Below are 16,807 nucleotides of genomic sequence, written 5' to 3' on the forward strand. Positions count from 1 at the left end.
AAGAATGATAAAATCTGACACTGAAATACCTTTTATTAATAAAGAATGTTGAGATAAGCATACCAATTTAAATACAAAATGTCTTTAAACTCGACAATCATAACACTAAAACAGACTGAACAATCTTATTCACAGTTATTACAATTTATAGAACATTTAATTAATATTTCCTCTATTTATTCCTCCTCTCCCTCCCATTGCATGGCTCACACCTATAAGAGAGAAAAAAAATCAAACTGAATGAATCTTTTAAGAAGCTAGCCCCAAACTAGAGTATCCACTTACTCTGGTTCATTATAAATTGTTTTCATAAACATTTCACATCTTCAATGGTAATCATTACAATAAGATTAATATTTTTATGACATGGAGATATTAACATTTTACACTTTTGTACAATAGAATAAAGCTCTGACTTTGTTTAGCTAGTATAATGGGCAGAGATGTACCAAATAACTACATAGCACTTCTCTAAATCTTACTTGGAATTCAAGGAAGAAATAGAAGCACATATTCATTACACACCTAGGGTATACATAACTGTCTACAAAATGTTTATATTTTATATATTACTGAACATCACATACCCAATGCATAATCAATCCTTGGAACATTTAAAAAAATGAGATACTAGTTGGAGGCTTAAATAAGCACGAGAAATATTCTTCCATTTATCATCATCCCACATCCTATTATGTAGTCAGGATGTTAGAAATTTACCTCTCTGTCTGTTAAACTGACGACCACGGACACCTTGTCTCAATGTTGTCTGAAGTCTTACTCTTCTGAAAGGCTTTGGCTGACTACTGCTAGTATCTAAGAAGAAAAACATTAAGATGGAAAAAGCGAAATGAACGCAGAGGAGTCCATTGTTTGCATTATTTAAAAGTTTTTAAAAGGGGTAAAAAGAAAATTCCTGTATTTATATCCCAAATATGATCTCTTCCCACAACCATAACTCTATAATCCTGTCTAAAACATCATCTTTACCTGGAATGTCCTCCAAATTTTCTCCTTATTTCTGTTCATTACTTTTTTCAGTCTCTTCTCTACACAGCAGCCAAACTGACACGGTCAAGTCTTTAAGTCAGATCATGTCACTGTTATTTGAAGCCCTCCCAAAACTTCCTTTATCCATGAAAGTCAATGCAATTACAATGACCTATTAGATGTATCCTGTCACCTGCTAATCTCTCCGTCCTTACTGTAGTTTAGCCACACAGGCCTCCTTGCTGACCCTGAACACATCACACTCCTGCCTCATGGACTTTGCACTTGCTGTTTCTGTCATCCTAGAATGCTCTTCCCTCAAATGACCGCCCAGTGTTTACTTAAATGTCACTCCCTCAATAGTGCTTTCTGTGAAATTGCCTGACAACACATAGTAGACACTCAAATATTTGTTAACCAAATGAATAACTGCTCAGGTGGGAAAAGTTTAGTGTGTGATATTTTCAAATAAATTTAAATATATTCTAATTTCCTATTATACTGAAAAGGGAACAAGAACCATATTTTTCCATGTAAGCTCTAGTAAGATATAACTAGTTCCAATTCTGTTGAGAAAAAACAATTTTCATGGGATGTTAGAATATAACTGGGGGCACCAAAACTTGACTAACTGTATTATTGATAGTTGTAGACATTATTTCTAATCTCAGCTGCAAGATTACTTATGAATGTCCAGTGATTTAAAGTTACCAGCTGCTAAAAGGTGGATGTGAGATTGGAAACTAGGGATGCTGACTATAGGCTGATGTGCCAGAGAAGCAGCTGAGAGGGAGAAGAGACCCTGAGATGGCAGTGTTCCATGACTGAGAACGTGGTAACTGAGCATGTCTTCCATAAAGCTTGGCAGTTGGAGAATGGCTGCTATAACAATTCAAAATGAAAATAATCGGAGTGGATGACTGAGTACTGTATTTTTTTAATAAAAGTAATTCCCTACCTAAAAATTTTGATATAGGCAAGTTGGTATAGTATGTTGTTTAAGATTGGAGTCTCTGGAGGCAAACTTGTGCGCTTGCTCAGGGCTTGCCTATTCTTTACTAGTTATGTGACTTTGGAGAAGTTATTCAACCTTTCGGTGCCTCAGTTTCCATAACTACAAATTGGGGATGAATGCTTACCACATTGGACTGATGTGAGAATTAAATGAGTAAATATATAAAGGGCTTTGCATACTGTCTGATACACAGTAAGTGCTCAACAACTCTCTGTATCAGATCGCTGTAGAACTCTAATATGTAGAAAAACAAAAATGGAACTGCTCTGGTTTAGGCAAGAGAGAGGCCTAAAGTACTACTCCTTAGTAACCATCCCCCCCACAGCCCTTTTAGCACCACTAATACAACCAATTTTAATATAAACCAAGTTCCCTGTAAGAAAATAAAATTTCCCTTTTAAATAAAGCATTTTACAATTAAGGGGGAGAAAAGATGATAAAATTATTACCAATAAAAGTGTCTTGCAAACAAGTGTGATGTGTAAAGCTACATGTAGTCAACAGCTGGAACTTACCTACAGAAGAGCTGGAAGGAGGGTCCTGGCTGGTGGAAGGAAGATCTGACTCATCAGATGCCTGCACAGGTTCTTCTTCCTGCTGGCTATCAATTTCTAGGCCTGCTTCTGAACTAATACTAAGAAAGGAAAACAAAAATGGATTAGAAAATATAAAACTGATTCTAGAGTGTATCCTATTGTTTCCAAACTCTTTTCCATATAATTTGTCACTGAATGCAGAGTTCTACTCCAAATCAAAACTGCCAACTCTGATACTGGTAGCCATATATATATTTTAAAAGGGCAGGGGACACGTTGCTTCTTCCTCATTCTTCTCACATTCCAAATTTAGTTGTTTATTTTCTCTTTTTCTTTTTGACAAGGGATGTTTACATTCTTAACATGTGCAGGAGATATCCAGATTTTGATAAACCTCAAAACAACTTTCTAGGAGAGTATAGTAGTAAAATAATTCACAAGTCACAACTATTAATAACAGACCTCTAACTCAAAAGGGGCTCTGGCGCAGATGAGACAGGCTATGGGTAGAATCCCTGGCTCAATGGCCATTTCTCTCTCCCATTCCAGAAAGCACATCAAAAAGCAAGTGAGGAGGTAAGAGTAAGAGTACAAAACAATAAGAGTTCAATTTTAGTAGTTATTAGTAACAATGTACCTGGAAGTTCTCTCTCATGACTATGTGCCTACGCTGAACAGTGTTGGTCAGGCGTGAAGCTAAATAAAGCACATGGGGCTGGAGTCAGCCACCAGAGGTATATGCTCTGACTCCGAGCTTTCTCACTTGTAAAATGATGACACTTTGCAAAGGTATCGTATGGGTTAGAAATGACTTATATGAAGTGACCTGCATACATGGCATGAGCTCTACATAGGAAATCTGGGTTCTACTTCTAGCTCTGCTTCTGACTCATGAAGTAGCCCAACTTTTTATTTATAAAAATTAGGTTTCTGACTGGCTGGTGTGGCTCAGGGGTTGAGCATCGACCTATGAACCAAGAGGTCAGGGTTCAATTCCCAACCCCCAGTGGGGTGTGAGCAAGAGACAGCCAATCAATGATACTCTCTCATCATTGATGTTTCATTCTCTTCCCTTCCTCTCTGAAATCAATAAAAATATATTTAAAAATAAATTGGGTTCCATCTTAAAAGTTAAACTTCTCCAAGACTACTTTGTTTATAACACATGTATTACCAATATCAGATCTTGAAAACTACTAGATAATTTCTAATTTATAACAAGTTCTAAATGCACATTAAGGATAAGTGAGGTTCATTTGAAAGCCCACTACTAAATGGAAAGCTGAATCATTTCCTAATATTCCTAACTTTCACAGACTGACTTCTCTTTTTTTGGGAAAAGTTCAAGTAGCTACATTAATGGGAGGGTACCAGTGATTTTAAAGAAATACTTTGTTCTAGAATAAATATATTATGCAATGTTCAGGGAGCTAACATTTGTCTTCTGTAATAACAACCTCCAAGTCCCAAAATATTATTATATGCAAAAATTAGTCTTTCAAAAATAGATGGCTTGGTTTACTTTTGTAGTAAGATGCAACTGAAAATATAGCTCAATAGATTGTTTCCTGGCTAAAGGAAAACAAATGCAAAAGTATGGCAAGTCTAAAGCAAGCAAATATTACAAAGTAAACACTTACCCTTCAGATTCTGCCTCCACAAATACTTCATCTCCATCATCACCTGCTGCTGTTTCATTGGTTGTGGATAAAGTGCCAGTCGATGTTGTCACCATTGGAACAGACTGAGAGGCATGCTCTGAAGCATCAGAGGTGGTACTACTCTCAGTAAATACGTTCACTTCAAAACAAGACCAGAAAAGCAACGAACACTTTAACTTTGTGGTTTACCTAATTTCCAGCCAAAAGATGCCTCACAAGTTTCCATTTTACCAATAAAACACACAATCTAGTAATATGATACCTACCTGGAGCTGCTACTTGCAGAGGAGTAGTGGGAACACTTCGGCCACCGGACTCTTCTTCATGAGCTAGGAAGAGGGGTGTTTCATACATTCCTAAACCTAAAGACAATTCTGAATATTAATGAATGAGAAATACAAAAGTGCCAAATGCAAGGCATCTGAAAGAAAAAAATCAGCAAAGACACAACTTTGTTAAAATCCATAATTAGCCCATCAAGCAAACATCAATCCCTCAAAAATGTAAATACAATTTAAACACATCTGTTAAGCTCCCTAACACTAAGTATCTTAAAAAACAAACTAACAAACAGCTAAAAGCTGCTCTTATAGTTTTATACAAGGTAACTTTACTGAATATCCAACTATGTTAGATTCTACTTATCACCAAAACTGCAAGGTATTACTTAGTCCCCTTTTTGCTATCGAAACTAAATTTCAAGGTTAATTAACTTTCCCAAAGTTACAAAGTTAGTAAGTGGTGGCAACTTCCAAGTCTAGAAATTGCCACACAAATTTTGAATTTATATGAAGTTAACTCACAATTTCATATTGTAGAGGCATAGTGTTAAAACTATCCTAAACCATCAGGGACAAATTTATACTACATGACTTATATGAGGGCTACAGATTAGTCTTTTGCTTAGGACTTACTAAAGTAGTATGCATTCCCTATTCACTTATACAATGCTATATAACAGCTTCCCAGAAATATAATGGGCCATATCGGTACCAAATGAAGATTAAATGTCATTAATTCCACAAATGCATAATTCATGTCCAAATAATCAACTACTATTACTTAATTTATAATTTATTCCACATATTTTTAACATTTTATTTTTCTTATTTTTAATGTTAATGGAAAGTAACTTGTATTATGCATTTAACTAGAAATGTTAAATTGTGTGTTTTATTGGTAAAATGGAAACTGTCAAACACAAAACATGTTGCATTTCTTCTAGAAACTTTAAAACGGGTGGTAGTATTTACGTATGTTTACTGGTTTAAGAAATATTTCTTATCACTTAGTACATGTATGATGCTATCCTAGGTGCCAGAAGAGATACAAATGTAGCAGCAAGGGTCTATGTTCAAAGAACTCAGAACTTTGTTGAAAAGATTTATATGTAAGACGATGTTTTGTAAATAGTAGATATATTACAGCTTTTCCCATAAACTAGAGGATTTAGATTTCAATTTCTTTTATATTTATATGTGCATACTTTAAAAAAAAAATCACAACACAATAGTTTATTACCAAATATAAGCAAACCCAGGAGATACAAGTCTTTATCTAGCTGTTTACCTCCTTGAGAAGCCAGCTGGCCAAGATCAGAGTGACTAGAACTTGTCTGTGGCATATCTTCAGGTGGCCCAAACCGGAATCTAGGAACACCAGCAACTTGTGGAGAACTAAATAGACAAAAATTGATTTAAGATGAAATGTAAAGTTACCCTGTGCACAATGATAAAAATATAGAAAAAAATGAGCATAAACAAAACGGGAAGGAAAAAGATGGAAAATAAAGTTGATTAGGAATTCTTACTTATACAAACATTTTCAAAATATCAGCAGTCAAATATTTTGGTAACAGTATTAATTCATACATGTGATTTATATATACATGATTTATATATAAGTAACTTTCATGTCTCTGAACTAATGCTTCATATTTCTTGAATCTATTAGAAATCTCTATGTATCTATGTAAATACTAAACATATCTCTATGTATCTATCAAACACATATATTTTCACATGGAAAGCCTTTTTATCCTTTAAGTGGAGTGGTATAGCATAATAGTTTACATCGGTTCTAGAGCCAGATTGACCGGGTTGAAACCAAAAACTGCCACTTTCTGGCTGTTTGACCTCTGGCAAATTCATTAACAGCTCTGTGCTTCCTTATCTATACAAGAGCAACAATAATACTCTCTTGGTATGAGGATTAAATCAACTGATTTATGGAAATGCTCAATAAGTGTTAGGGATTCAATGCTGTTCCCATTAAGTATTCTCGGACTCTTTCCTCTTAATTGTTGAAATAAATTACTTCTTCATTTGTGTTAATAAAGACTATTGCTTATACCTCTATTCTCCTAGATTATTAAGATTATATTTATTTGCTCATATGCTTAGTGCTTTCACAATACTATCCACCATGATCACTGTACTTATCAACACCACCAGTCTACAAAGCATTTTACTATCTGCCAATAATATTCTAAACATATTAACATAAATTCTGCAATTCTCACAACTTATAAGGTGGGAACTATTATATCATCATTCCCATAAGTAATATGAGGATACTCAGGAACAGAGAACCTAAATAACTTGATACAGCTAGTAAGCAGAACAGCTGGGTTTCAAACCCAGGTATTCTAACTCTAAACTCCATGTTCTTAACCATTATTACACTGACTCTAAACTTCAAATTCCTGATGGAAGCAACTGTATTTCATTCCCTCTATATAATTTTCCCCTACATTCTCAACCCTCCCATACTACCCCCTGAAAATAGTACACAGAAGACTCAAGGAATAATGAGTCAATCAAATGTAAACAGATTAACAGCGAAGCAGTAAGATTTTGATTAGTCACAAAATGTTTCTCTTTCATTCACTTACTGAATTGCTTCAGCAAATCCATCAGTACGGTGTGGCACCACAAGAGTTGGGGTACTTGGAACTGTTCTGTCTTCATCATCAAAAAAATGCTGCTGCTAAAACAAAAACAAAAAAGGAATTACACAGGCATGACAGAAACACACATATTGGCTACACATATATTTGCTGAACAAATAAACTGATTTTACATGGGGGGGGAGGGTAGGTACTTACCATGCTACCAATTCCTGGGGTCAATTGAAGCCCACGTCCTACAGACTGCCTCCGAGTCATCTGAATTCTCTGGGCCAAGAAAGGAATTACATTTTTGTTTTTAAGGAATTAAGACAATGAAACAAACACTAAATATCAATGGAGCTTATTATGCTTACTTGGTAATAAAATAACCAAAATGTTAGCAGATGATATAATAATCATCATCATATTTTTTCAGGAAAAACTGCCACTAATCTTATACTAAAGAAACCAGTTTTAAACTATGACAAATATTTAATTATACAGATTGTAACATTAAACCAACAAATATTTCATTAACTAACAGACAGAATATTAACCAATATTTAAAACTAATCTTTGATCATATCTTATTTCTTTGTAACTAATTTATTCATTAGTAAGTATGCTTTTGGATTTTATGGCTTATCTTTTGGAAAGATTAGTAGCAGTACTAACTACATATAAACTGTTTCTCAATTTAGTCAATTTTAAACTGATAGATTTGGTATATTTTGCAGGATCCATACACACTCTTTTAAGACTTTATATTTTCACATAATGCAGTTTTCTTCACAAGTGGTATTTTAGATCTACACTTGAAAATGTTCCATGCTCTAAAGGGTTAAAACTCCAGCTAGATTATTAATAGAGCCTTTGTACTTGTCCTGTTTCTGCAAGAGCTTCTGATTAAGAGATATCTAAAGAGTGCTACATGTAAAGGGTTATGCACACTTTCACTGATTTTCAAAGAGGGAATTAATATGTATGATTATTAAAAAATGAAGAGAAGAATGTTTTGTTAAGCAGAGCAGAATTTCCTTTTTTAAAAAAACATGCAACTTAAAAGGAAAAAAAAAACACCACTTCAAAACAGATGATGGTCAGCTGCTAAAATACATTTTACATTAATTAAAATCCAAGAATATCTTTTTCCTTTTGTAATCTGTAGAAACAGTGACCAGACTTTTATTTGCTATGACTATAACCATTTCAACTTATGCACAACTTCTAGTCAGCCTTGCCTTTTCAAGGAAATCAGAGATTCATTTCAGTTCAAAGAATTTTATAAAAATATGCCAAAACATTAAAGGGTTCACTTAATTTCTGCGGGAAAAAAAGGCAATATCTAATGGAAAGGGAAAAGAGCCAAGATTTTTAAAAGTTCATTTTTCAGAATGACCACTACTTTTAATACCTGAACTGGTGGTCCCAACTCTTGAGGTGGGGCATGAATGGTTAGTCTTGGGGGAAGTGGGTGCGGTGGACGTCTTGGTGACTGAGGTGCTCGAGGGGTCTGTCTTTCAGATGCTGATGATGGCTGTTCTCTAGAAATCTCCTGGGAAAAAGAGGACTCTGCAGTACCTGTATTTCCTTCACCTACAGGAAAAGAGAAGCTTATTTTGAACTATTAAACTTACTACAAAATAATGTGGACAATCCCTAAAGTATGAATCTTGCCACTAGGAATGTTCAACTCAGTATTTTCAGAAGGAAAGTAGTGAGGTATGGTGGGTCCAGAGATAATGGGTATGCAATTATCAGTAGTATAGCTTCTAGCCAAGTTCCTTAATCTTTTTGGTTGGTTAATGCAACAGATGTAATTTACAAGAAAGATTTTTCTGAAGGTTTCAAATAGTAGACTTAAGCACTTAGCCTAACACATAATAAAATAAACATTTAATACATTTTGGCTATTATTAAAACTGGCAAATTCCTTAGAGTGAGACCACTATGGCATCAGTATTACACTCAAACAGGATGAAGACTATTGGGAAAAGCCCAATAATGGCACTCTTACATTTTGGTTTTCCTAAATTTTGAATTTAATGATCCTTCAGATGTCTGGGTCTACAATATACACGGTAGAAACATCAGAAATTATTATCTACTTTGAAAGTTCAATAAGGTAGTAGTTTAAAGTTAGGTCTAGAAGAGATTCTATCTTCAAGACTTAATAGCTTTGTGACCTTGGTTAAGTCACTTTGCTTATTTCTGCTTCTGTTTCTCAGATTCTACACTGGTACATAAACCTTACAAGCTTATTGTGAGAATTAATTCAATACAAGCATACATGCTCAGAAAAAGCATTTTTGTAACTATTGGCAATGTACATAATCTATCCACTAATTAAATTTTATCCAGACTACTAGGCCAATTTATGCTTGATTGTAAAAAGGAAAACTCTCTAGCAAGTATTCAATGAGCATCTGTTATATGCTTTGTATCTGGGAAAAGTGGATATGAACATTTTCCTTTAAAACACGTAGCATTGAGAGATAACACCTACAGATGCAACCACAGAATCAGCTCAAAATGGACCTATCCTAAAAAGACACTGAAGCTCATTCAGAGTGGACCAAAACTGCAGGTCATGTAGTGAAGCATGTGCAGAGGAAAGAGCTTTGGTCTCCAGCTGTACCTGGAACTAAAATCTCCCCCTTTAACCAAAGGACCAGGACATAATCGAACTTGAACACTGGAACCCTTTCAGACACCAAGAAACTGTTGTCCAGGAAGATCCAGTGTTGATGCCCTGTTACCATAAATGACCAAGTTCCAAGGTCCCCAATTACAACTTCCCTTGTCAGCACTATTTCCCCATAGCCCCTTAAAAACCATTAACCTCGGCCAGTGAGTAAGATGGATATAAGGTACCATTCAGGTCTCCCATCTTCTCCCTTGGCGTCTTCTTGATCAATAAACCTCTTCTTATTCCAAGCTGGAACGTTTTGAGTTTTGGCCTTTCTAAGCATTGGGCACACAAACTTTGCTTTCAGTAACTATTTGGTGAGCCAGTCAGGAGCTAGTGTTTATGGTAGGCCAAACCTGGAACAGCCTCCAAGGATGTTTTACCTTGGGGGCTCGGAAGTTACTTTCCCTGGCAGGCGCTGGCCAAATCAGCACAGAGCTCATTTGGAATAAGAAAATGCCTTTGGACTTCAATCTACGTTGGTTTTGTTTTGGGGTAAGTTGCTCCATTTTGGGGGTAAGTGTGCAGCCAGGAATCCTCTATGTGGGCTTTCTCTACCTTGGGACAAAACTATCTGCATTTTAAACTTAGTTGGGGGCCTCCATTTAAGAGCAGGATCAGGATTTCTGGGCTCTACCCATTTGTGTCTTTGTGGTAGACGGTGTGAAGTATATTTGTTGTCTCTCTGCAAGTCGATGTATTTGATTGGGAAGTGGGGTAAGTCATCCTGGCGTGTACAACCAGGTACTCCCTTCTCCTCCCATTTTCCTTTGAAATAAGCCACATTTATTTTATTTCCCTGTTGGAGAAGAGAATTGTAGGATTTTTACCTGATTTTTGAACTCGTTTGGCCACTTGAATTTGAAATCTGTAACTTGTATAGTTAATCTAAGATTTGGTTAGGATAGTACTCAATTACCTTGTTTGTGTGTTATATATTGATCTCGCTCTGCGTGTACTTTGTTCATTGGCTTGAAGTTATGAAGTGATATTGGGTCTGTGGCTTCTTCCCCTCCCCCATCTTCATCTCCAGACACGTGGCAGCTGCCATGTGTGCTCAGGCTCCATTCTAGCCATCTTCCTCCAGGAAAATCTACCACTTTTAACTCAGGCGTCCTGAAGCCACTCTTTTTACCTTCTGAGCATTTGAACTTTATTGTGCACACTTTCTTTCCATTTTCTGTTGTGTTTGTTGACAAGTGTCCACGTTAAGGGGCACCCTTGAAGGAGAGGCTCTCAGGCCCCTTGGAGACAATGGAATGCATTCTTTGATGGATAATAAATTACTTTAAAAATGGCTTTAAAGGAATTCTTACAGCATGCAAAGCTTGGTCATCTGAGTAAAATCCTAACTCACTCAGTCCATCTGCCAGAAACATCATTTGGATCCAGTTTTACAACCCTGAGTTATTCACTGTACTTGGGCCATAAAAGCTAATGCTTTAAAATGAAAGCTACGATTGAGAACCAAGATGGCAGAGTAGGTAAGCACCGGTACTTGCTGCCTCCCACAACCACATCAAAATTACAACTGATATACGAAACCACCATCAATCAGAACCACCTGAAAGCTGGATAAATGGAAGTCCAACTGGAGAAGTAAAGAAGAAAGCACATTGACTCGTAGGAGGGGCAGAGGCACAGAATGGGCTGGACCGGTACCCATGCCATTTTTTTTTTTTTTAATCAGGAGGGATATTTCAGCTGCTCTTCCACTGTGAGGAACAAGGGATCCCAGCCCCACACCAGACCCCTAGCCTAAGGTTCCAGAGCTGGGAAGAGAAGCCCCCATAACTTTGGGTTGTAAAAACCAGCGGGGATTGTGGCTGAGTGACATGGAGGCTGCTGGAGATCCACATGTTCCCTGAAAGGGCCAGTGCATGAACTTACTCTGACTCGATCTGTAGCGCTGGGTGGCTTTGGGGGACCCAGACACATACAGGAAGGAACTGGACTGTCTGGCATCAGGGCAGGAACTTGGGGGTGGCTTTCCCCCAGACGGGGGTCCTTGCAGGGATCATTGTTCCTGTGCTGCGACCTCCCCCATCTCAGAGCTAACTGGTAGCCCTGAGTTTCCATCCGCTTGGCTCACACTGTTCCCTCTACCCTGGTGATTCTCTGAGACCCCACCTCATCCAATTTGCAGCCCCACCCAAGCTGTTTGCAGCAGCTTTTACATATGAATGGCCTGTCTTGACTCAGGCTTCAGACTTTCCTAAAATCTCTCAAACAAACAGCAGCTTGAGTCAGTGTGTACCAAACCTATAAATAAAAGGCCCAAGACCCTGCACTAGCACCAGCCTGCCTTGCTTCACAAGTCCAATACAAGTAGCAGCCATCTATAGGATTTTCTCTCTGTAGAGCTCCTGCCAGGTGGACCCAGAGCCAGTGCACCCAGTGGACAGCTTCAGACATACCAGGTTACAACTGTACACATCCACAAGCAACACACTAAAGGGCCAGACTCAGTGAGCATCAAAGCACCACCGAAGCAAGTTTTGCTCCATAAGGGTGTCTTCTGCACAGCTGCTCTTCCACTGTAGTCACAGTTGGAACTCACAACCAATTGGCCTGGAGGTCAATTCGTCCCAGTGATGCCAACAGCAATCAAGGTCCAACTACAAGACTATGCACACAGCCCACACAAGGGCATACCTAGAGTGCCCAGCTCAAGTGGCTGGGGAGGCTGAGCTACTGGGCCCCACAGGACACCTACTACACAAGGCAATTCTACCAATTAGGAAGTTCTACCTAATACATAGAAACAAAAACAGGGAAGCAGCCAAAATATGGAGACAAAGAAACATGTCACAAATGAAAGAAATCGAAGCAAAAAACTACTGGATGCAAAGTTCAAAACCATGGTTATAAGGTAACTCAAGGATCTTAATGAGAGCTTCAAGGGACTCAAACAGAGCTTCAAGGGACTTAGTGATACATTCAAGGATCTTAGTAAGAATGTCAAAGACATGAAAAAGGATGAGTCAGAAATTAAGCATACACTAACTGAAATAAAGAATAATTTATAGGATTCAATGGTAGACAATTCCGAGAATCAAATCAATGATTTGGAAATTAAGAAGCAAAAAATACCCAATCAGTGGAGCAAAAAGAATAAAAAATATGAAGATAATGTAAAGAGTCTCTGGAACAACATTTGCATGATGGGGGTGCCAGAAGGAAGAGAGAGAGAGAGAGAGAGAGAGAGAGAGAGAGAGAGAGAGAGAGAGAGAGAGAGAGAGACACAAGATATTGAAATTTTATTTGAAGAAATAATGACAGAAAACTTCCCCTACCTGGTGAAAGAAATAGACTTACAAGTCCAGGAAGCACATAGTTCCAAACAAGAGGAACCCAAAGAGGCCTACACCGAGACACATCATAATTAAAATGCCAAGGGTTAAAGACAAAGAGAGAATCTTAAAAGCATCAAGAGAAAAGCAGTTAGTTACCAAAAGGGAGCACCCATCTGACTGTCAGCTGATTTCTCAACAAACTTTGCAGGCCAAAAGGGAGTGGCAAGAAATATTCAAAATGATGAATACAAGGACCAGCAAAGCTATCATGTAGAACTAAAGGTCAGATAAAGAGCTTCACAGACAAGAAAAAGCTAAAGGATTTCATGACCACCAAACCAGTGTTACATGAAATGTTGAAGGGTATTCTTTTAAGAAGAGGAAGAAGAGAAATATAAATAACATGAACAATAAAGAGGCAATAAATACCTAACAACTGAATCTAAAAATCAAACGAGTAAGAAATCTAATGAACAGAATAAACTGGTGAATACAATAGAATCAGAGGCATGGAAACAGACCAACAAATCTAAGAGGGAAAGGGGGCGGGGAGGGGGATGGTAAGAGATTAGCCAAAGATCTTACATGCATATATATTAATTACCTATGGACACAGACAATAGGGTAGTGAAGGCCTCGGGCAGAACAGGAACTGGGTGGAGGGAGAAATGGGGGGGGGGGAGGGGAAATGGAGACATCTGTAATACCCTCAACAATAAAGATTTAAAGACAAATAAATAAAATGAAAGCTATGAGATTTGTCTCCATTGGTCTTTATGTTTATGTATATCAATATGTTTGTTCTAGATATAGGATAATTCTACCCTGTATAGTACTGCCAATTTATATTCAATTGGCTTAAACTTGTGCTTATATAAGAATTCTCAAAAAAACCTAACAGACTAACCCAAATGCTTTTCAGAATCACATAATCAAAAAAAAATTTGGTATTAAAGCTGGTTTTAAATTGGTTTGGTTATATAGGCATAACTTTAGAATCTACAGAATTAAATAATACTTTTATTCTACCTGTGTTTATTAGCCCAATAAGTAAGCTGATACAAAATTAGACTTAGGTTTCTCTCCACTGAAAAAGACTACTGGTCTGTTACTGAAACTGTGAAAAAGTTTTCTGCCTAGAAAGCAAATATTCTGTTCTTTATCAAAATAATTTTGTGTTATATTGTCTTAATCAGGTATTTGATTAGTTAAGAAAACTAAATCTCCTAAATAGTAAGAACTAAAGTTTTGCTATGTAAACAGCATTTCTTGCTTTTCTTTCAGAATTTATAGTACTTTATCGGAAATTTGTAGAAGGCTCCAAAGAAAGACACACACCTTTATATGACAAAGAAAAATGTACATATTTTCTTATTATAGGCACTAAGAATAGGTTATCTTCCAGAGCAAAATCTGGATTTTGTATGTAATCTGGATGAGCTGAAGCTTTCTTCTGCCACAAGGTTGATGCCTTTACAATGGCAAAGAAACTGTTAGAAAATTGGTTTCCCACTTGGGATCTACCTTACACAATCTCTAGTGACTGAGATAACCACTTTACTGAGCAAACCATATGAACCCTGAGAGACAACCTTGCCATTAACAGGAAAAACTGGATTCAAGCAGAACAAGTTCAATTTCATAGAACTGAATGAACTGATGAAAATGGCTATAATTTTTATGACGTTTTCATTTGAAATTGTTGACTTCTTTAATATTTTGTTTTCCAAATAAAAGGAAATGTGTTTACCAATGACTTAGCAATTTGGTAAACTGTATCTTTTAGCAGAATTAAAACATTTATTTTTTTTCTCCCTACTGGATTCTTCCAGAATCTAGAAACTTCTAAGGAGTGTTTTTATTTTCATGGCAAAGTGATTATTTGCTACCAAAGTTCAATAATAATGTTTTCTTTATAATGGGATACAATTGGAAACTGGTTTTATTACCAAGGCTTTGACTGAAAAGTTATGTTTGAGAGAGACATGCAGATACAGATGTGACCAGAAATCTTTGAGGAGTTAAGATTGACTTTTGAAGCCAATAAAAAACCCTATGGGAAAATAGCCTTGTTTATATGGTTCACAGCAGTCTTACCCGGTGAGGAACTAAGGTTGCTTCTTGGGAGATGCAAAGAAAGAACCTCAGAATATGTTGGAAACCTTAACAGAGAAATTCACCCAAATCTATAGGTACTGCAGAAGTGACAGTTTGAATTTTGGCCATTCAAAGCACCAGGGGCATGAACTTGGGTGTCAGAATTAAGGGGGGGAAAAAAAACCCTCTTTATCCCAACTACACAAAAGATGTATCTTAAATCTACAAAATGTTTCATAAAATGTATATTACCCAAGTATCATTAATCTCTCCCTACCTCATCTCTTAAAAACTATTCTTCATTATATGGTTAATATTCATTAGTTTATGGCTTTTTAGTCTTGAGAGGTTAAAGTTCAATCTGAATATTCTTTAGGAAAATTCCAGAAAAGCACATTTAATGGTACCTCTGATTAATTACTATTCTTGCTGCAGTTAGACAAGTAGACAGGCCAAGTTTATTGACACTAGATTTATTTTGCAGATACACTAGTATTAATTTGGCTATCTTTGGTAAAAATCAGGGTGATTTTAGAGAGAAAATTATGTTTCAATAGGAACTACAATATACCTTTGTGGATATTAGATTCTAACACTGTCCATGGCCTCTTGAGTTTTGTTTGCTACTTGTAAACTGGACTGGATGCTGAATGAATTCTTGTGTAGTGACTTGAAATCATTAAGAACTAAAATTGCCCTTTTCCTAAACCTTGCCCGCTCATCACATGGTTTGAGGACAAAATAACAAAAGTTACTTTATTCTTTATCTCATTAAGAGTACAGGTATCCTGGCCTGCTGCTACCTCTACCACTGCTGTGGTCTCTGCTTGTCCCCTCTAAGGTTCAGGGACCATCGTGGAAGAGATAGGAGTAAAAGCTGGATAACAGGGGCACAATGGACAGCTAATCCTCCCTCTTAATTGAACCTGGACTTGGTTGCCCTATTTCCCTCAAGATTAAGGAATGAACAAAAAAAAAAGGGGAGAATTTGTAACCACAGAAACATGGTCCAATCCTGTTTAACAAAACACTGAAGTGCTTTACAGAAACAACAGACCAAAACCACAAGTCACAGATGAAGCATAAACAGAGAAAACTTTGACCTTCAGCTGCACCTGGAACCAAGTCTCACTCCCCACCCTGCCCCCACCAAAGGACCAGGACATAACCAGAACTTGAACACTGTAATCCTTCCCGATGCCAAAGGTCCCTTGTCCAGAAGATCCTGTCTTGTTCACCCCTTTACCATAAATGGCTAAGTTCCAAGGCCCTCAAATTAAAACTTGCCCCGTCAGTGCTTCCACATACCTATTCCCCAGGCCCCTTAATTTAGTCCAGTGAGCAAGATGGATCTATGGCATTATTAGGTCTCCCATCTTTTCCTTCTCCACAAATAAACCTTTCCTCACCCTGAATTCTGACATTGTGAATTTTGGCCATTGAAAGCACCAGGGTCATGAACTTTGGTTTCAGCAATAAATAAATAAATATTAAAAAATCTCTCTTTATCCCAACTACACAAAAGATGTATCTTTAATCTACAAATGTTTTATAAAATGTGTATTACCTAAGATTAATGATACTCATCCTACCTCATCTCTTAAATACTATTCTTCATTATATGGTTAATAGT

At 36.9% G+C, this 16,807-nt stretch overlaps 1 protein-coding gene across 2 annotated transcripts in view; it reads right to left on the reverse strand.

Moving 5' to 3' along the window:
• Positions 1 to 19: 19 nt before the first annotated feature.
• Positions 20 to 16,807, reverse strand: part of TPR (translocated promoter region, nuclear basket protein) — a 66,487-nt gene continuing 49,699 nt past the window's right edge. The window contains exons 44-52 of one of the 2 annotated variants that reach the window (XM_079760680.1): positions 8,507 to 8,688; positions 7,309 to 7,377; positions 7,096 to 7,187; positions 5,772 to 5,878; positions 4,469 to 4,564; positions 4,182 to 4,341; positions 2,521 to 2,639; positions 721 to 816; positions 20 to 212 (exon numbers count right to left, since the gene is read on the reverse strand). In XM_079760680.1, coding sequence (XP_079616806.1) covers positions 157 to 212; positions 721 to 816; positions 2,521 to 2,639; positions 4,182 to 4,341; positions 4,469 to 4,564; positions 5,772 to 5,878; positions 7,096 to 7,187; positions 7,309 to 7,377; positions 8,507 to 8,688 — 977 coding nt within the window. In that variant the 3' untranslated portion in view covers positions 20 to 156. Of the gene's footprint in view, positions 213 to 720; positions 817 to 2,520; positions 2,640 to 4,181; positions 4,342 to 4,468; positions 4,565 to 5,771; positions 5,879 to 7,095; positions 7,191 to 7,308; positions 7,378 to 8,506; positions 8,689 to 16,807 lie in introns of both variants that reach the window. The other variant, XM_079760679.1, reaches the window with a different exon arrangement.

Source organism: Cnephaeus nilssonii (assembly GCF_951640355.1).
Source record: "Cnephaeus nilssonii genome assembly, chromosome: 21".
NCBI classification, from domain to species: Eukaryota; Metazoa; Chordata; class Mammalia; order Chiroptera; family Vespertilionidae; genus Cnephaeus; species Cnephaeus nilssonii.